The 21,931-nt window shown below is 45.2% G+C and overlaps 1 protein-coding gene and 1 long non-coding RNA gene across 2 annotated transcripts; both read right to left on the minus strand.

The window, feature by feature from the left end:
• Positions 1–9,583: 9,583 nt before the first annotated feature.
• On the minus strand, positions 9,584–10,795 carry LOC132808086 (zinc finger protein 239-like). Its single transcript, XM_060821996.1, has 2 exons — positions 10,698–10,795; positions 9,584–10,517 (listed from the first exon to the last, which is right to left on the minus strand). Exons 1-2 carry the CDS (start codon positions 10,793–10,795, stop codon positions 9,872–9,874), a joined length of 744 nt encoding a protein of 247 aa, XP_060677979.1. The 3' UTR covers positions 9,584–9,871.
• A 336-nt stretch (positions 10,796–11,131) lies between these two features.
• Positions 11,132–20,090, minus strand: LOC132808074 (uncharacterized). Its single transcript, XR_009642024.1, has 3 exons — positions 19,869–20,090; positions 15,197–15,259; positions 11,132–11,189 (listed from the first exon to the last, which is right to left on the minus strand). It is a non-coding gene; the product is annotated as an uncharacterized LOC132808074 (long non-coding RNA).
• Positions 20,091–21,931: the final 1,841 nt, after the last annotated feature.

A 21,931-nucleotide genomic window follows, 5' to 3' on the forward strand; every position in this document is an offset into this window, starting at 1 on the left:
GCAGGGATGTACTTCTGAGGGTCTAAAAGGTTCCGGTCAGGCCACAATTGGAGTACTGTACGCAGTTTTGGGCCCCATATCTCAGAAAGGATGTACGGGCCCTGGAACATGTTCAGAGGAGGTTGATGAGAAAGGTCCCAGGATTAAAAAGCTTAACATATGAAGAACATCTGAGGACTCTGGGTCTATACTCAATGGAGTTTAGAAGATGACAAGGGAACTAATTGAAACCTACAGAATACTGAACAGCTTAGACAGAGTGGATGTTGGGAAAATATTTCCATTGGTAGGAGAAACTAGGACCCGAGGGCTCAGCCTTCAAGTAAAGGGAAGACCTTTTAGAACGGAGATAAGGAGAACTTCTTCAGACAGAGAGTGGTGTATCTATGGAATTCACTGTCCCAGAAGGCTGTGGAGGCCAGATCACTGAATACATTTAAGATGGGAATAACTAGGTTCTTGAGTATCAAGAGGATCAAAGGTTACGGGGAGAATGGGGTTGAGAAACTTATCAGCCGTGATTGAATGGTGGAGCAGACTCAATGGGCTGAATGGCATCATTTCAGCATATCATAAGACTAGAGGAGCAGATGTGTGGAGGGGTGAGGATGGGGGAAAAGAGATAAAGAGGGGAATACAATTAAGGTGAAGCTGGATACAGATACATAGGAAATACAAGAATTGTACGAGAAATTTCAGACCACATAGAAGCACTGGCATACAGAGAGATCTGGCCATATAGATCTCCAAAAGTGGCAACACAGGCGGGTAACGTGATCAAGAAGGCACACAGCACGCTTGCCTTGAGTGTAAGAGTTGGCGAGTTATGTTACAGCGACTTATTCCGTTCACATTCAGAATATTGCGGAAGGACATGGATGCTCTAGGGAGAGGGTTTCGAGAAGGTTCACTAGGACATTGCCTGGTCTGGAGGTCTCATTATGAGAAGAGATGGGATAAACCTGGATTATTTTCACTGTAAAGATAGAGGCGGAGGGATGACCTCGACAAAATGATGAGACACACCGATTGGCTGGATGGAGGTGGCATGGTGGCTCAATCAATAGCACTGATGCCTCACAGCGCCAGGGAAACTGGTTCGATTTCAGTCTCAGGCGAATGTCTGTGTGGAGTTTGCAAATTCTTCGTGTCGATATGGGTTTCCTCCAGTTTCCTCTCTCAATCCAAATGTGAAGGTTAGGGTGGAGTGGCTAGGCTAAATTACCCACTGCCCAGGGATTGGCAGGTTAAGTTGGATTGTCCATGCTTAAATTGCCCCACATGTTCAGGAATTGAAAGTTAGGTACATTAGTCAGGGGTAAATGTCGAGTAATAGGGATAGGGAAATGGGTCTGTGTGGATTATTCTTTGGATGTTTGGTGTTGGGCCAGATAGTCTGTTAGATAGTCAGAGGCTTTCCCCCTCCCCAGGGTGGAAAAGTCAACTACAAGAGGGTACAGGTTCAAGGCGAGAGGGGGACAGTCTGGGGGAGAATTGAAAGGGAAGATTTTTCACACAGTTCGATGCTGGATGCCTGGAATGCATTGCCATTGGATGTAGTGGAAAGAGGCACCTTAGCAACACTTAAGGTATATCTGGATAGACACATGAATGGGAGGTGAGTACAGGGAAAGGAACCACACATCGGCAATGGAGGCTCAGGTGTAGCATAAACACTGACAGAGGCCAATTGGATGGACTGTGCTGGAGACGCAATGGGACAGACAAATGTATCTATTTCAGATCTAACTGCACTTCAGCCGCTTCTGTGGACTGTTCCGTAGGGAAGGTGCAATCCCAGGCTCAGAGAGCATCAGCTCCCATTGGAAGTAAAGCGGGTGAGAGAGCAACCAGTCAGCATAAAGGAACCCCTTATCCCTCCTACTTCACCCACTAAACAGGGTTCAAGATGTGACTCTCAGCAGCGGTAACAGCAGAATCCAACCCGAATCCCTGCGCAATCTCACTTGTGAAGTTGCTGGTGTCTCCACACGTTGCACGACTGGGTGAAGCCCTTCCCACACACTGGACAGGTGAACGGTCGCTCCTTGGTGTGGATGTGCTGGTGTTTGCGCAGGGTGGAGGAATCGCAGAAGTCATTCCTCCACACGGGACAGGTGAACGGCTTCTCCCCAGTATGGACGTGGAAGCCGAGCAGCAGGTGATATGAACTGGTGTAGCCTTTCCCGCACACGGAGCAGGAAAATGGTTTCTCCCCGGTGTGCATCCGCTGGTGCGGCAGCAGGTGGTGTGACTGAGTGAAACCCTGCCCACACACGGGGCAGATGAACGGGTTCTTGCTGGTGTGGACCCGCTGGGGGCCAGGAGGTGGTGTAACTGAGGGAAGCCTTTCCTGCATGAGTACAGGTGAATAGCAGCTGCCCGATGTGTAAACGCCAATGAATCTCCAGCGTAGATGGCGAAGGGAAACCATTCCCACACTCCCCACATTTCCACGGTTTCTCCATGGTACAGGTGCCCTCGTCTGTCTCTGACCTTAAAAATCAGTTGAAAACTCGCTCACGCTTACAGTATGTGTGTGGTGTTACTGGTGAATCCTCTGATAATTGGAATACTCTCATGCACTCTGTAAAGCTTGTTCCAGTCACTACTATGGTGTGTGGATATGTGAGAGTCAGTTTCCAGTCACACTGACGTTTAAAACCTAACTAAGCAGACAGACCTTCAACTCTTTTTTTTCAAGGCCATCAATATCCACGTCCTCGTGAATCAAGTGACTATCAGACTTTGATGTGATGTTTGGTCTGAGATTTCTGCTGCCAAATTCTTCTCTTGTAATATTTCTGTGAAGTGATTGCAAAGGTTATCACAGTCAGTCCAAGACAGAAAATCTGAAAGTAATTCTAGTTACTGTGGAACATTCTTTCCTCTCTTAATCCCAAAGATCTTTGTGGAGATCTATATGTAACTGTAAACCAACAGGGTTATGGAGCAGACTGCATACCTCCACAAAGAGTTCACATGGACTCAAGTTGCTGAATGGACCTCTGCAGTACAGTATTGACACACTTACTGAAGATCTACAATATGCTGCAGCACGATATTACAAGCCCAGAAACAACTGCAAATCAGACAAGGTCTTTTCAGAAGTTGGACCATGAATTTCTGAAGCTGCCGCAATTCTTCTTCTCGCTCTCTGATTGAAGATTGATCTTCACCCAAACTGCAACTTCCTTCCTCTGTCCAAATATTTGTGAACACAGCCCTGTTTTTGAAGGATGGCACGTTTCCTGATCATCACAATCTCTTCCCCCGATATGCAAAGGGACAGTCAGTCGGGGGGGTGCGGTCACATCTTGTGTTGTTATGTGAAATCTGTGACAGCTGCAACAGTTCATCCCAACTCCTGTACTCAGTGCTCTGACTGATGAAAGTAAACATGCCAAAAGACTTCCTCACCGCCTGTCTACCCATGACTCCACCTTCCAGGAGATATGAACCTGCATCCCTACATCTCTTGGTTTGAAATACTGCATATGAAACAGTGCTTGTTGGTATGGGTTATTATTTGGTGCTTATCTCGACTCTAATTTACTATTTTATACTGAATGCCATGACTTATGAAGGCCAGAGTGCCAAAAACTTTCTACCTGTGACTCCACTTTCAGAGAACTGTGAACCTGTACTCCAAGATCCCTCTGTTCCACTACACTCCTTAAAGTCCTACCATTCACCATGAAATTCCTGCCTTGATTTGACTATACAAAATATAAGACCTCACACTTATCTATATTAAACTCCATTTGCCATTAACCTTAAACCTTTGCCCTCTAATTTTGGACTGCCCCACCCAAGGGAAAAGACCTTGCCTATTTACCCTACCCATGCCTCTCATGATTTTATAAATGTCTTTAAAGTCACCCCTCAGCCTCCAAAGCTCCAGGGAAAATAGCCCCAATCTATTCAGCCTCTTCCTGTAGCTCAAACCCTCCAGCCCTGGCAGCATCCTTGTAAATGTTTTCTGAACCCTTTCAAATTTCATAACACCCTTCCTGTATCAGAAAGCACAGAATTGCATGCAGTATTGCAACAATGATGGAACCAATGTTCTCGCTGAAGAAGATTTTAAAAAAAACATTTATAACTACAAGCAAATCAAGTTAGTTGGGCATGACTTTCCCATAGCAGTTTGTTTTGGCTGTCCTTCATTAACCTATGCTTTATAATATATAAGAAAATATTTTGAGGGATGGGATTGTTGCTCGCATGTCCAACATTTGCTCACCAGCCTTCATGGCCTTTGAACCGAGCAATTGGCTACATGCTTGAAGGCAGTTGAGAGTCAACCACATTGTGGTAGGTCTGGAGTCACATGATGTGAGCGCGCACACGCGCGTGTAGGGTTGTGAATGGTAGATTTCCCTCCCTAAAAGATCACTTTCACAACAATCAGTAATGATTGGACAAAAGCAACAGTTCTGGCAGTATCTATGAGGAGACGACAGTGTTACTGTTTTGAGTTCGGTGGTCCTTCAAAATTAGGCTGGATTCAAAACATGAACTGTTTTCTTTCCACAGATGCTGCCAGACCTGCTGCATTTTCCCAGCAATTGTTGCTGATCTCCAACATCTGCAATTCATTTCTTAGCCAATAATGGTTTCCTTGTTGCCAGTACTGAGACAAACTCTCACTTCCAGATCTTTTTATTCATTGAAAAAAAAGTCCACTAGCATCCATGATGGGATTTTAATTTTTGTTCTCAGAAGACCGAGATCTCTGGGCTACTTAACCAGTATCACCAGATCACAATCTTCCCTTCACTGACAGTGACATTGACAATCTTGTCCTGAATATTTTTCTTTATTCATTCATGGAATGTGACACTTTGTCTCCCAAAAGAACCAAGTGCCAATTCAGAGGGCAGTTAAGAGTCAATCACATGACTTTGGATCAAGAGTGAGACATTCACCAAACTGGGAAAGGACAGAAGATTTCCTTCCTTAAAAAAAGGTTATTAGTGAACAAGATCGGTACTTATGACAATTGATAAGATCACCAAAGCAGCTTTATATTCCAGATACATAAATTGATTTCAAATTGCATCGGGGCCATAGCAGCATCACTTTGAATCTCCAGATGTTAAATCCAGTAACAATGCCCAAATGCCACCTACTCCCTACAATCTCTAGGCTTCCCAACACTGACTGGTTTGTAATTTGCAGTTGTATTCTTTTCCTCATTAGTATTTACTATTCAATTCAGCCCATTGAGTTGACGCTGCCACTTATTCAGATCACAATTATTCTGGTAAACATTTACTCCACTTTTCTGGCATTGTCCCATAATCCTCAATTCGCTTACTGATTTAAAAAAAAACTATCTCAGCCTAGAATGCACATAACAACCCAGGCTTAACAGCCCCCTGTAGTATCAAGTTCCACAGATTTACTGCCCTCAGGAGTAATTCCTATCTGTCCTAAACATGCAATCTCTTATTTGGAGGTTACTTCCTCTGGTCCCAGACTCACCCACTTTTCCACGTCTAGCCTGTCAAGTCTCCTCAGAACCTTGTACGTGACAAGAAGGTTACCTCTAATTCTTCTAACTTCTAATAAGCACAGGCCCAACCTATTCAGTTCTCCTCATAAGACATTCTTTCCATCCCTGATATCATCATGGTCAACCTTCTCTGGACTGCCTCCAATGCCAATATATCTTTCGTCAAGTAAAGGGCCCTAAAGTGTTCATAATATTCACTTGTGGCCTGACTAGGGCCTTACATAGGTTCACTATAACCTTTCTACATTTATACTCTACTGAAAACGCCAAACTCCCATTTGCCTCCCTATTACTGACTGAAATTGGATGAAGAGATTCGTGGATGTGATTCCAAATCCCTCGATTCTAAAGTTTTCTCAATTTAATATTCAGTTCTTCACCTCCTGACAATCTGCATGACCTCATTTTCCCATTTCGTTCATTTGCTTAACCTGTCTATATCCCTCTCCAGATATCTAATGTCATCCTCACCACCTGCTTTCACATCAACTGTCTCTTCTGCAAAAGTACATTCACTTTACTTATCCAAGTAATTCGTATACATATTGTAAATAATGTTGGCCCCAGCGCTGATTCCCGTGGTACACCACAAATTACAAGTTGCCATCCTGAACATGGCCCTTACCATAACTGTGGTAGTTAGTCAATCCTCTATCCATGCTAACATTCAGCCTCCAACACCCTGGGCTCTTTGCTTACCATTTCATGAGATGTTAATATCATTGGCTGTACCAACAACTCTTTCCAAACTGACCTTGAAAAGGTGGTCCTGAGCTGCCTGTTAAATTGCTTCACAAACATGGTGTGGTCTGCAACAATGTTCAGGAATGAGTTCCAGCATTTTGGTCAATAACAAAGAAGCAATGCGATATATCTTGCAGTCGGAATCCTGTGTTCACACTTCTCTGTTCTTGGTGGTTGAGGTCATGGCTTGGAAGGTGCTTTTGAAGAACCACCACCCATGCAATCAAGTCAGACTGACAGATTGTGGCCCCAGACTCTACCATTTGATTTTCTTCATCAATCTACATTCTTTCCAGCCATGTTTCAGTCTCAAACTGCCATGAAATGCTGTTACGGCTTAAAGATAAGAATACACAAGATAATCAATTATATTTTGGGTTGTATAAATCTTAGCCTGCCAGAATTATTTTCTTAGGCTTGAATTAAACTGGGTGACTGCATGAAAGGTTTGTTGCTCAGACTTGAATCTTCATGCTCAAGGAGACAGTGCCAATAATATCATTAAACTCCTTTTTTTGTTAAAAAAGGACAAGCTCTTGATTTATTTTTACACCGTACTGGTATTCACACCTGCACATTCAATGTCAAACTCAGACATCATAAATGAAATTACACCATTAATTTTGTTTAACAACAATCCAACAGATTTATTAATAATACACAGTGAATACCATGTCCGATTATTGTGAAATTAAATTTGACCAAAAATGTAAAATTGAGATGAGAGATAACAAATGGGGGAAGGGCAGAAGGTAAGAAATGCAGCATCATAGAAGGTGTTCCTCCAGGGAGTGTATTTTACCAACTACAACTGCTCAATATAAACAAACACTCTGACATGATCCTCCGGTTTTAATGTAAACCATACCCCCATACAGTAGGTACCATTTAAATAAGTTAATAGATACAAGCCTTGAGTAAATCCAGCCTCCAGCCGGACCCCCCGCTTCTTGGAGCTCGGACCTTCCTCCAGCTCCGGGGGGTTGTTGAGCTCCTGGGCTCCGGCCGCCGCCGAAGAAGCCGCGGGCGCCGGCTCTCTCTCCTCCACCGCCGACAGTTTTAATTTGTTTTCCCGTTCACCCGGTAACCGTCACCTCTTGTTTGAAAAGTTCCGACTTTAATTTGAAATGTATTTTAAAGGTATTTTCTGAGGTAAACGATGCCTGTCTGCCCCCCTCCCTCCGTCAGAAACCGCAGCCTCGCGCCGCCATCTTTGTTTATCTTCTTCATTCCGTCTCCACCTTCTGTGACGCGCGTCATCCACGCCTCCTCCAATCAGAGCGCACCTTACGCCACCTGACCAATAGCGGCCGCGTTTGCGTGTCGTGTTGTCCCACCCTCTGCAATCTCTCTCTCCGATTGGTCGGTACCGACCACAAGCTTTGGGATTGGTGGGGAATGTCACAAGCGGCTCAGTGTATCCGCCCTTTTCATTCCCGTTCATTCATTCAACAGCAGCTGACCCAATTTACTGCAACGGGCTCTGGGGCTGTAGCGGTAGTGTCACATAGTCAGGGGCAAGATGTGATTTTTAACGATTTCAACTGTGGCACCTCCACATCCATTCATTCAACCGAAGAGGACTCAATTCAGTGTAATGGGCTCTGAGGGTATAATATTTGTACCCCATGTTGAGAAGAAACCTCTCCCCATTCATTCAACAGAAGAGGACCGATTTGCTGCAGAGGGTTTTATTTTATGATGCAGTGGTAGTGTCCCAATCTTCGAGCCCTGAAATCCCACTGCTATGAGGATGCGTAATAAGAAAGTTTTTAGTCATAAGTCACATGACACCAGGTTATAGTCCAGCAGGTTGTTTGGAAGATCTTACAGAAATATATTAAATTTTGAAAGAAATAGAAATAGAATGTGCACTGGAAGGTGAAACTAGGCTAACAGCGCATGGCCTCAAGCTTAGAGGAAGCAGGTTTAAAACTGAACTGAGAAGAAACTTCGTCACCCAGAGGGTTGTTCATCTATGGAATTCCTTACCCAGGGAAGTATTTGACATTACTTCAGCAATCACTAGAAGCAGTAGATACGTTTTTGAAAAAAATGAAAGAATTAAGGGATATGGTGAAAACGCAGGTAAGTGGACTATAGTCCACGGAAAGATTAGTCATGATTTTATTGAGTGGTGAAGCAGACTCGAAGGGCCGGAAGTGAGTTGCTGGTTAAAGCACAGCAGGTCAGGCAGCATCCAAGGAATAGGAAATTCGACGTTTCGGGCATAAGCCCTTCATCAGGAAGGGCTTATGCCCGAAACGTCGAATTTCCTATTCCTTGGATGCTGCCTGACCTGCTGTGCTTTAACCAGCAACACATTTTCAACTGTGATCTCCAGCATCTGCAGACCTCATTTTTTACTCGAAGAGCCGGAAGGCCGACTCTTGCGCCTAGTTCTATGTTGAAATCACAAGCTTTTGGAGTGTAGTCACTTCAGCAGATGAAGTCATGAAAAAAACAAGTGCAGGAAAGAGAATTTAGATAAATGAAAGACAGAGCAGCTCAATGGTCAATTACTTACTCCCATTCCTAATTTTGATGATCTTACTACACAGCAAGTTGTGTGTTTTCCAAATATTAATTTTATTTCCATTGTTTAAAAATAAATATTTAAGATGAACAGTTTGTTTTTCCTCACTTGGACACATTGTAACCCACAACAATTTATATAGCACTGTGGATATCATAGGAACAATTCATAAACTAGATTTGTCACTGAGTCACTCAAGTAGATACTAGAAAGGAGAAAAAAATCCCAACATGTGCAGGATGCTGACGAAAAGTCAGCAACCTGAAATGGTAACAGGAGCGAGTGAACAGCCCCAATCAGGAAACTCATATTCTGAAATCCACTACAGTACCTTGTACTATTCTTCACTGAACACTGCAACTGCTTTCCTTTTCAGTTTAATGATCCACCTCTATTTTGAATACCGTAATTGAATCTGACTCCAACACACTCTCTGGCAGACAGTTCCAGAGATCAAAGTATTTTCAATCATTAATGAAGTAAGTTTTGGATCCATCCCAAAGACAATTCCAATGGACTTTTGCTTCCAAACATTTACACTAAGTTCTTGTTATGGACACATTTACAACTTAGTAGGTTTATTCAAATTTTATAACATATTGGGATAGCACACTGCTATGCATTGCTACCTCACAGCATAAGGGACCCAGGTTCAATTCCAGCCTCAGGTAACTGTCTGTGTGGAGTTTGCACGTTTTCCCTGTCTGCACAGGTTTCCTTCCACAGTCCAAAGAGGGGCTTCGGTACATCTGTGTGGACCTCCTCCAGTTAACTGAGGGCAATGGGGTACTGTGAGGATCAGTAGATCAGACAATCAGTCAGCAAGTTCTCTTTGGGAGACTTGTCTCAAGACAGGCAGCGGTTTCTTATCTCATCCATTCTCCTACCCTCCACAAACTCCACACAGACAGTCGCCCCAAGGGTGGAATTGATCCTTGGTTCCTGGTGCCATGAGGCAGCAGTGCTAATCACTGAGTCACCATACCACCCCTGAGCCACCGTGGGGTTGCAGTCCAACGGAAAACAAATACAGTGCACCAACTCTCCCACTGCACCCACTGTCAGGAGAATCAGTCCTGGGGGGGACTCACAGCAGTGTTAGCTGTGGAATCTGACTGTTGTGAGCGCTGGTGCCCCCGCTGGTGCTTCCGCAAATTGCGGGAAAACGTAAACCTCTTCCCGCACTCAGGGCAGCTGAAGGGCCTCTCCCCAGTGTGGACTCGCTGGTGCTTCAGCAGAGCAGAGGAATCGCTGAAGGCCTTCCTGCACTCGGGGCAGCTGAATGGCCTCTCCCCCGTGTGGACCCGCCGGTGGGCCACGAGGTTAGAGGAAACAGCAAAATCCTTCCCGCACTCGGGGCAGGAGAACGGTCTCTCGCGGGTGTGGATCCGCTGGTGGGTCAGCAGGTTGGAGGGCTGGGTAAAGCACTTTCCGCACTGGAGGCAGGAGTACGGCCTCTCCCCAGTGTGGACCCGCTGGTGCCTCAGCAGGTGGGAAGACCTGCTGAAGGCCATCCTGCACTCGGGGCAGCTAAAGGGCTTCTCACCCGTGTGGACCCGCAGATGGGTCAGCAGAGCGGAAGAGCGGGTGAAGCCCTTCCTGCACTCAGGGCACGAGAACGGCCTTTTCCCGATGTGGATCCACTGGTGCCTCAGCAGAATAGAGGAATCACTGAAGGCCTTCCCGCACTCAGGGCAGCTGAATGGCCTCTCCCCTCTGTGGACCCTTTAGTGCTTCAGCAGGTCCGAGGATTTGCTGAAGGCCTTCCCACACTCAGGGCAGGAGAATGGCTTCTCCCCAGTGTGGACTCGGCGGTGGTCCAGCAGGTGGGAGGAGCACGTAAAGCCTTTCCCGCACTCGGGGCAGGAGAATGGCCTCTCCCCGGTGTGACTTCGCCGATGAATCTCCAGGACAGATGGGGCATGGAAGCCTCTCCCGCAGTCGCAACACTTCCACGGTTTCTCCACAGTGTGGGATTCCTCTGGTTTCACCATGGCCGCAGCTACAGCCTCGTGTACGGCCCCTGTCCACAGTAAATTCCTCTTTCCTGGCCGTATAACTGTTTCAGGCTTTACACACAGTGCGCTGTAACAGTACAGACTCTCATCCAGTCCCGCTGATGCTGAAAATGGTCTGAAACAGGAACCAAAATGTTTTGCTCCTTCTCACAGAATCATAGTTGAAAATCGTTGAGGTCCCGATAGATTGAGTGACTGTCAGACATTGATGTGAAAGTGGGGACTGCAGAGGCTGGAGAGGAGTTGAAAAGTGCGGTGCTGGAACAGCACAGCAGGTCAGGCAGCATCCAAACAGCAGGAGATCGACAATTCAGGCATAGGCCCTTCATCTGTTGATTTTTAAACTTCAGTCTTCAGATCTTCAAATACTCTGGAAAGAGAGATTACAAAAGTCATCACGGTCAGTCCAAGGTAGAAATTCAGAACAAGCTACTCCACTTTCTGCAGAACATTTTTTTCTTTTGCTGTTCCACAAAATTGAAAGCATCCCACTCTCTCTCCTCCTCCTCTATTCTCACTCCGCTCAAATTAATTCTCCTGAAGTTGCTGATTCTGGATCTTACAGGGACAGAAAAAGCAAAAACGTCAGGACTGACACCTACGAATTTTGGATAACACCACGTGAAAGTTAATACCTTTCAGGATATTGCTGAGAGTGAGCAAGTCTGATTTTGGGAAGCAAAAGAAGTGAAAATTCAGGTTGAACCTGCAATACAGCTTCTTGATAAAAATCAGACATGAATTGGTTATCGTCCCTGTGGTGGGTGGTGGTATGTGGTGGGTGGTGGTGGTATGTGGTGGGTGGATTGAGACATCAAGGCATTGACACAGACAACCCGAGAGAAACTAAACAAATGGACATGGCAAATGTTCGTGGCAAGCCAGAGTCAGGTCTACAGCACAGAAACAGCCCCTTCGGGCCAACCGGATATCCTGGCCTAATCTAGTCCCATTTGCCAGCACTTACCCGTATCCCTCTAAACCTTTCCTATTCATATACCTATCCAGATGCCTTTTAAATGTCATAGCTGAATCAACAGTCACCACTTCCTCTGGCAGCCCATTCCTTACACACACCACTCTCTGCATGAAAAGGTTACTCCTTAGGACCCTTTTAAATCTTGCCCTCCTCCACTCTAAACCTTTTATCCTCTAGTTCTGGATACTCTCACCCAGGGAAATGTCCTTGTCTATTTACCCTATCCATGCCTCTCATGATTTTATTAATGACTCTCAGTCACCCCTCAGCCTCTGGTGCACAAGGAAAAACAGCCCAGCCCATTCAGCTCAAACCCTGGCAACATCCTTTTAAATGTGTTCTGAACCCTTTCAAGTTTCACAACATCATTCTGATAGGAGCGAGACCAGAATTGCACACAACATTCCAAAAGTGGTCTACCCAATGTCCTATCAGCCACAACACAACTTCCCAACTATTATCCTCAGTCAGAGGATTGGAAAAGTTTTCAAAACCCGCAAAAAGACAACCAGGAAAGAATGCAGGGACAAACCAAATTTGAGGGTCAGCTTGGAAGCATCAATGAGAAAATGGCGCACTGGGTTTATTGCTACCCGTTCTTCTTGAGTACGTATACGTATTTCTCTTCTGCTCTTCGCAGTTCCTCTGTGCTGCAATGTGTGGTGGCTCGTTGAAATAATCTGATGCAGCTTCGTTTGTGGGTGTTGGGATGATTGTTTCTGTAGTTTCGTATTTGGTCCGTGTGTACTGTTTCTTGTCGACGCGAGTTTGAAGTTCCCCTTAACTGTTTGCTCTACTGTGACATCTCGGAATGGCACTTTGTTGCTGTTCCCGTCCTGTTCAAACCAGGAGGCCCCCCTCAGGCCCACAGTCTCACTACCTGGAACACCAGTATACAGACTAGTCAAAGGCCAACAGTGAAGACGAAAACACTGAGTAGAAGATTCATGCCACTCCATTCACTCCACCCAAGAATTCCTGAACACCAAAGACACCAAGATAGAAGAGGATGAAATAATGCTGTCCTTTGACATAACAGCCCCATTCACATCCATTAACATCAACATGGCCAAAGAAACACTAACTACACTACAAAAACCACCAGAGACATAAACACCAAACAGCACCAACTTCATCAGCAAAGATAACATTGTCAAGCTTGTGGACCCGTATCTTATCACCTACTTCACATTCAATAATAAGCCTTACAAATAAATCAACAGAACACCCATGAGACCACCAATATCAAGGTTCCTAGTAGAAGCAATAATGCAGAGACTTGAACAAACAGCCCTCCCAACGCTCCAACCCAAATTTTGGGTCCACCACAGTGATGACACCTTTATCATCACAAAATGAAACAGATTAGAGGAAACCTACAACACCATCAACAATATCCTTACTGGCATAAAATTCACAAAAGAGAACAACAACAAAGTGCCATTCCTGGATGTCAGTAGAGTGAACAGTCAATAGGGAACTTCAGACTAACGTCTACAGGAAAACAACATACACAGACCCAAGTACCTAATGCAGAAGCAAATCATCCCAAACAAATCTGCATCAGGATACTATTTCAACGAGCCACTACACACTGCACCACCCAGGAACTATGAAGAGCATAGTTATACAGCATATTCAAGAAGAACAGGTACCCAATAAACCCTGTCCGCTGATTTCTCAACAACGAACTCAAACAAGCAGACACATGCACAGAAACACCAGCCACATTACCTTACATCAAAGACATCTGTCAAGTGTGAGGTTGTCCATTTTGGAAGGACAAATAAGAATGCGGAATACCGGGTTAACGGTAGGGTTCTTAGTAAGGTGGAGGAACAGAGGGATCTTGGGGCCTATGTTCATAGCTCTTTGAAAGTTGCCACTCAGGTGGAGAGAGCTTGTAAGAAGGCCTATGGTGTATTAGCGTTCATTAGCAGAGGAATTGAATTCGAGAGTCGTGAGGTGATGTTGCAGCTTTACAGGACCTTGGTGAGGCCACATTTGGAGTACCACGTGCAGTTCTGGTCGCCTCACTTTAGGAAAGATGTGGAAGCTTTGGAGAGGGTGCAGAGGAGATTTACCAGGCTGCTGCCTGGAATGGAGAATAGGTCTAATGAGGATAGGTTGAGAGTGCGAGGCCTTTTCACATTGGAACGGCAAAGGATGAGGGGTGGCTTGATAGAGGTTTATAAGATGATCAGGGAAATAGATAGAGTAGGCAGTCAGAGACTTTTCCCCCGGTACAACAGTGTGTTACAAGGGGATATAAATTTAAGGTGAAGGGTGAAAGGTATAGGGGGGGCATGTCAGGGGTAGGTCCTTTACCCAGAGAGTGGTGGGGGCATGGAATGCGCTGCCTGTGGGAGTGGCAGAGTCAGAATCATTGGTGACCTTTAAGCGGCAATTGGATAGGTACATGGATAGGACAAATGTTCGGCACAACATCGTGGGCCGAAGGGCCTGTTCTGTGCTGTATTGTTCTATGTTCAAAATGATGTCCAGACAACTCAAACCTCTCCGCATCATGGTAGCCCACAAACCTACCAACACACCTAAGCAGCAGCTAATGAACCTGAAAAAAACAAATGTTATTTACACATTACCACACAAGGAAATATAGACATAGACTCTGCCCCCATAGTCGTCAGTGGCAAGAAATGCTGGGATGAGATAAGGAAGATTTTTTTCAGTCAGAAAGAGGTGACTCTGCGGAATTCATTGCCACTGAAACGAGGCAAGTAACTGAGTGCTTTTAAAGCAGATAAAGATAGGCTCTTGATTAGTAAGGAAATCAAGGGTTACAGGGAGGAGGCAGGAGAATGGGGTTGAGAAACATTGGCCATGATCGAATGGTACAGCAGATTCAACAAGTTGAATGGACTGATTCTGCTTCTGTATCTTATGGATCTGTAACCACAAAGATCTGACTTAATTTTCACGACTTTTACTGTGTCCCTGTCATATTTATAGCAAGCGTGTGGCAATACGTTGTAGATTTCTCAAGCTAGATCTTCTAATTTGATATCAAACATTGATAATTGGAGCTAATATTAGAGAGAGTAAAGGTGCTTATTTCTTGGATAAATAAGCCTGTCATGCATTTTAAGCTTAAACCTTGCATACTTGCGAAATTAGAGTTGCCATTTTGCCCGCTGTCATCAAATCTCCAATTATACTTCCCTTTCACTTGATAACCCATTTTGGGAAATAATAAACATAACTGAGGTTTTGTGTTTTATGCAAGCGCTTTAAGCTTTTGATATAATGATTTTAAGCCATCTACACAGAGTGTGATTGAATTTCTAAACTTAAGTAACAGCCTTATTGTTATTTGTGCCACTCACATAACTGTAATTAATGTAAACATTGAATTAAACTTATTGAAAAGAACATACTTGCTGAATTAGAGTCAGCGTTGTTTTCAGTGCTTTGTCCATTATTCCCTTTCACCTTATTACCTATTTTAGAGAAAGAAAAAGATTGCACATGTTTGAACATTTACTTTTTTTGGCAATATTATAAAATGAAGAAAGCAGTTCAGTCAGTCAACTTCAATCTTCATCCCGTCACTTTTTAGAAAAGGTTTTGAGCAGTTATAAAATAATAATGCAAGATTACCTAATTTTGTGCATTGCTTGAGACAGATTTAATAGTACAAGAAGTTATGATCTCGATTCAGTAATGTCTTGATTTGAACATAGTTTAAGTTAAGCAAAGGGTGTTGCGGAAATTGAAGTCATTGTGAAAATGTTACCGGGAAAACATTGGATCAAAAAAAATCTGGTTTGAGTTTCTTCTTTGGGTATAAACAGATACTGAATCCAAGTATCCTCCTAATCTTCTCAAACTATGCCCACAAAATGAACACAATGCAACCTCAATAAATCAGGCCCAAAAGAAATTCAGAACCCACACTAATATATGGCAAGGAGGAAAGTTTTAGACTACAGGGCAATAAAGACGGCTTGGTCAGATGAGCAGAACAATGGCAGATGGAGTTCAATCCTGAAAAGATTGAGATGATACATTTCAGGAGGATCAACAGGCAAGGGAGTACATGATGAATCGCAAGAACTTAGAATGTACTGAAGATCAGAGAAAGGTATATGTGTTCATAGATTCTTGAAGGCAACAGGACATGTGGATTAAATGGTTAAGAAGGCATATGAAATACTTGCTCTTAGTAGTTAAAGCATTGAACATGAGAACCAGGAGATCATGATGGAACTGTACAAGACATTAGTTGGGCCATAGCTGGAGTAGTGGATCTGATTGTCACATTATTAGAAAAATGTGATGGCACTAGAAAGGGAATACTAACCCAGGGTGGTGCATGTTGGTGGGTTTCAGCTATGAGAATGATTAGATCGGCTGAGGGTATTTTCCTTAGAGCAGAGAAGGCTGGGTGAGGACCTGTTTGGAGTGTACAGATAAGACACTTAGGGTCTAGATAGGAAGAAACTTTTCCCCTTGGTGGATGGCTTCAGCAGTTCAGACAGGGAAAAACTTTGTTCTTGTGGTGGTCAGTGGAGACTTAATCAAGTATTAACTACCAGTGCATCTCACATAGATGTTGTATAAATCAAGATCTTATTGATCACTATTGACAAAATTAAACCTATTGATCTGACTCTTTACAAAATAATAACATATTTTAGTGCATAACATTTTCCCATAATACAGACATTTGCAGTAGTGCAGTTATGTGAAAAGAAATCTGCGTTGTTAATTTAGTTTGTTGCTCCACTTCATAAATGTTGTTTTCATTTATTTTGAAACATCAACCCTTCCACTCTTTCTAAAGGTACATGACACTTTAATTTCTTTTTCTTTGCCAATTTTCTTTCACCAACAAAACCATTCACTTTTTTGGCAGTGGGTGGGGGAGCTCTGCCAGCTGACAATTTCTTGCTAAAATTGTTTCACTTGACATGAGTCTTGCCAATAAATGACAGCAACAGCAACAGCTAATACTAATGATAATATTTCAACAAAAGTATACTAAAGTGCTTCACATTATGTATCACCCAAGTTGGAGAAATGTGAGGATCTCCTTCTCGGCCTTTCCCCTCGGCTGAGGTGTGGTGACCCTCAAGATAAACCACCACCAGCCATCTCTAATGAGAGAGAACAGTCTGATCCTCTGGGAAGACCGTGATGAATGTGTTTAAAGTTGAAAGACTGTTGAAATATAAGGGGGCGGCATGGTGGCTCAACGGTTAGCACTGCTGCCTCACAGCACCAGGGACCCGGGTTCAATCCCATCCTGGGGCTATTGTCTATGTGGAGTGTGCACAATCTCCCCGTGTCTGTGTTGGTTTCCTCCGGGTGATCCGGTTTCCTCCCACAATCCAAAGATATGCAGGCTAAGTGAATTGAACATGCTAAAAATGCCCATAGTGGTACATAAGTCAGGGGTAATTGTAGAGGAATGGGCTTGGCTGGCATACTCTCTACAGGGTCGGTATGGAGCTGTTGGGCAGAAGGGCATATTTCCACACATAGAGACTCTATAACTGTAACAAACACTTCATCTGACAAACAGGTATAAAACTAGCCACCTGGATATATAAATATCAACTAGCCACAAAAACACATGATCCACTATCACTAGTATCTTTACATACAGACAACGGAGGATACCATGCCGACTGGGACCATCCTATGACAAGCCACCATCCTATAAGCCAACCAGAAACACACAAGAATTCCTCGAAGCACGTCGTTCCAACTGGAAATCTATTGATTTGGACCCCATCTACCATGCTCTGAGAAAAAGAACGGAAATGATATCACCCATCCTAAGAAACCAAAAGACATAAATAGAAAGCAGGACATAGTACCAGCGCTCCACTAGACTCACTGATGATGTTATCTTGTATGGTGATGAAACATCTGAAAGTGACCTTCCAGCTCAGCGAGCAAACTTACATCCAGAATGAGAAAATTCCCATTGACACAAAGGCTGCCACAAAGTTGGAATTCTCTCCCAGAAATGACAGCTGATGGTGCCCTCACCAAGAAGGAAGCTCGCGCTCCCTGTCCCAAGACAAGATGCGTCTTACCCTCACGAATATGGCGACCGGTTGCCCCCAGAGGTCCTTCCTTAAACAAAGTAAACACTGGGCCTGTGGAGCTTTTATTCACGGCCTCAGGCCTCCCCTAGGAGTTGATAAACTCCCCAGTCTCCCTCCTCCCGCGGTTTCCAATCCTCCCCTGTCTCACTGTCTCCTCTCGGTAAAAACAATGACTGCAGACGCTGGAAACCAGAGTCTAGGTTAGACTGGTGCTGGAAAAACACAGCAGTTCAGACAGCATCTGAGGAGCAGGAAAATCGACATTTCGGGCAAAAGCCCTTCATCAGGAATACAGGCAGAGATCTTGAAGGGTGGAGAGATAAATGAGAGTAGGGTGGGGGTGTGGAGAAAGTAGCATAGAGTACAACAGGTGAGTGGGGGTGGGAAGAAAGCGATAGGTATGGGGGGAGGGGTGGTGCAGTGGATAGGTGGAAAAGAAGATAGAGAGGTAGGACAAGTCATGGGGACAGTGCTGAGCTGGAAGTTTGGAACTGGGGTGAGGTGGGGGAAGGGGAAATGAGGAAATTGTTGGAAGTCTACATTGATGCCCTGGGGTTGAAGTGTTCCGAGGCGGAAGATGAGGCATTCTTCCTCCAGGTGTCTGGTGGTGAGGGAGCAGCGATGAAGGAGGCCCAGGATCTCCATGTCCTCGCAGAGTGGGAGGGGGTTTTGAAATGTTGGGCCACAGGGCGGTGTGGTTGATTGGTGCGGGTGTCCCAGAGATGTTCCCTAAAGCGCTCTGCTAGGTGTCCAGTCTCCCCAATGTATAGGAGACAGCATCTGGAGCAATGGATACAAGAAAGGATATTGGTGGATGTGCAGGTAAAACTTTGATGGGTGTGGAAGGCTCCTTTAGGGCCTTGGATGGAGGTGAGGACGCAGATTTTGCAATTCCCGCAAAATAGTGGGACAAAGGCAGGGGAAGGTGTCAGGATGGGAGGGTGGGTTGTAGGGGGGCATGGACCTGACCAGGTAGTCACAGAGGGAACGGTCTTTGCGGAAGGTGGAAAGGGATGGGGAGGGAAATATATCCTTGGTGGTGAGGTCTGTTTGGAAGTGGCAGAAATGTCGGCGGATAATTTGGCTTATGCGAAGGTTGGTAGGGTGGAAGGTGAGCACCAGGGGCGTTCTGTCCTTGTTACGGTTGAGGGGTGGGGTCTGAGGGCAGAGGTGCAGGATGTGGACAAGATGCGCTGGAGGGCATCTTTAACCACGTGGGAAGGGAAATTGCGGTATCTGAAGGAGGCCGCCATCTGGTGTGTTCTGTGGTGGAACTGGACCTCCTGGGAGCAGATACGGCGGAGGCAAAACAATTGGGAATACGGGATGGCATTTTTGCAGGAGGTAGGGTGGGAAGAGGTGTAGTCCAGGTAGCTGTGGGAGTCGGTGGGTTTATAAAATGCCAGTGTCAAGTCGGTCGTCATTAATGGAGATGGAGAGGTCCAGGAAGAGGAGGGAGGTGTCAGATGGTCCAGGTAAATTTAAGGTCAGGGTGGAATGTGTCGGTGAAGTTTGCTCAACCTCCTCGCGGGAGCACGAGATGGCGCCAATGCAGTCATGAATGTAGCGGAGGAAGAGGTGGGGAGTGGTGCCGGTTTATTTACGGAAGATGGTCTTTTCTACATAGCCAACAGAGATGGGCATTGCTGGGGCCCATATGGGTGCCCATGGCTACCCCTTTGGTCTGGAGGAAGTGGGAGGATTCGAAGGAGAAATTGTTAAGGGTGAGGACCAGTTTGGCCAGATGAATGAGTGTGTCGGTGGAAGGGTACTGTTGGGGACATCGGGAGAGGAAGAAACAGAGGGCTTGGAGGTCCTGGCCATGGGCGAATGGAGGTGTAGAGGGATTGGATATTCATGGTGAAGATGAGACGTTGGGGGCTGGGGAAACGGAAGTCTTGGAGGAGGTGGAGGGTGTGGGTGGTGTCCTGAACGTATGTGGGGAGTTCCTGGACTGGGGGGATAGGACAGTGTCGAAGTAGGTCCTCACTGTCCCCTCTCCCCGGGCGCTCAGGCCTGGCGACCTCTCCGGGATGTTTCCGAAACCTGTTTCTGTTCTGAAAGAGAATCACTGGACACGTAACGTTTCCTCGGAGTCTCTTGACACATGCAGCCAGGGCTGCTCAGCTTTTCCAGCGGTTTCTGTTCTTGTTCCTTCAGCCGCCGGCGCCATTCCTCTCCCACACTCAGTAACACTGTCTTTGTCCCACTACATGACCCACACTGCACATGCGCCAACTCAAGGAGCAGGGTGACCAGACCGTGACGTCACCCCGCGTGTAGCGGGCGCGGTTCGACGAGGCATCCAACCAATCGGAGGCAATGGGGGCGGGGCAAATGTGTTCCCTGCTCCCCTCGCCAGCCACCTGAAAGTTTTAACGTAGTTTAAAAAACATTCAGTCTTTTCCGAAATGTTATTCCAGACCTCGAAAGATGAAACATTGGAAAACTTGCAAAAATAAACGAAGGGATACTAAAAAAAATGAATAAAGATAAATTACGAAAGAAACCTAGCGCAAAATATGAAAAAAGAATAGCAAAAGTTTCTGTTGGCATGCTGAAGGGAACAGAGTTACTCAAGCCCCTTGGAAGATGAAACCGGGGAGTTAATAGGAGGAACACTGAAATGGCAAAGATGCTAAGTCAATCCTTTTCCTCAGTTTTCAAGCTTGAGAACAATCGTACCATTCCTATTGGAATGGGCAAGTCAGAGATGATGGAACTTAAACAATAACATTGAGAGGGAAAAGGTACACAGCAAACTATTAGGATTGAGGGCAGACAAGTCCCCTGGGCCTGACGGCCTACATGCCAGGGTACTATATAGACTTCAGTAAGGTGTTTGACAAGATTGCCCTAGGGGGACAAGTTCGCAAGGTTAGATATCATGGAATACAACGAGAACTAGCCATTTGGATACAGTACCAGCTCACAGGTAGGAAGACAGAGGGTGATGGTGGAGAGTTGCTTTTCAGACTGGAGGCCACAAGGATGGGTGCTGGGTCCCCTACTTTTCATCATTTACATAAATATTCCTGTCAGGGTGAAAGGGAAGGCTGGGGGTATAGGGAATGCTGGATGAGTAAAGAAATTGAGGGTCTTGTTTAGAAAAAGAAGGAAGCACATGTCAGGTATGGACAGGATAGATCGAGTGAATCGTAAGAAGAGTATAAAGAAAGTAGGAGTATACTTAAGAGGGATATCAGGAGGGCAAAAAGGGGGCATGAAATAGCTTTGGCAAATAGAATTAAGGAGAATCCAAATGGTTTTTACAAATATGTTAAAGACAAACGGGTAACTAGGGAGAGAATCGGGCCCCTCAAAGATCAGCAGGTCAGGCAGCATCCAAGGAGCAGGGGAATCGACGTTTCGGGCATAAGCCCGATTCCTGAAGAAGGGCTTATGCCCGAAACGTCGATTCTTCTGCTCCTTGGATGCTGCTTGACCCGCTGCGCTTTTCCAGCAACACATTTTTCAGCTCTGATCTTCAGCATCTACAGTCGTCACTTTCCCCTCAAAGATCAGCAAGGTGGCCTTTGTGTGGAGCCACAGAAAGTGGGGGAGATACTAAATGAATATTTGGTGAAAGTATTCTCTGTGGAAAAGGACATGGAAGATATAGACTGTAGGGAAATAGATGGTGACATTTTGCAAAATGTCCAGATTACAGAAGATGTCTTGAAACGTTTAAAAGTGGATAAATCCCCAGGACCTGATCAAGTGTACCCTAGAACTCTGTGGGAAGCTAGAGAAATGATTGCTGGGCCTCTTGTGGAGATATTTGTATCATCGATAGTCACAGGTGAGGTGCCGGAAGACTGGAGGTTGGCAAACGTGGTGCCACTGTTTAAGAAGGGTGGTAAAGACAAGCCAGGGAACTGTAGACTGGTGAGCCTGACCTCGGTGATGGGCAAGTTGTTGGAGGGAATCCTGAGGGACAGGATGTGCATGTATTTGGAAAAGCAAGGACTGAATCGGGATAGTCAACGTGGTTTTGTGCGTGGGAAGTCATGTTTCACAAACTTGATTGAATTTTTTGAAGTAACAAAGAAG

Source organism: Hemiscyllium ocellatum (assembly GCF_020745735.1).
Source record: "Hemiscyllium ocellatum isolate sHemOce1 chromosome 27 unlocalized genomic scaffold, sHemOce1.pat.X.cur. SUPER_27_unloc_30, whole genome shotgun sequence".
Lineage (NCBI taxonomy): Eukaryota > Metazoa > Chordata > Chondrichthyes > Orectolobiformes > Hemiscylliidae > Hemiscyllium > Hemiscyllium ocellatum.

Excerpts from the sequence above, each read along its gene's own strand:
- LOC132808086 (XM_060821996.1), bottom strand. The coding sequence starts at position 10,795 with ATGGTGAAACCAGAGGAATCCCACACTGTGGAGAAACCGTGGAAGTGT. Across the intron at positions 10,518-10,697 it reads TCTGTCCTGGAGATTCATCG|AGGGGAGAGGCCATTCAGCT; the intron begins GCGAAGTCACAC and ends AAGGGTCCACAG.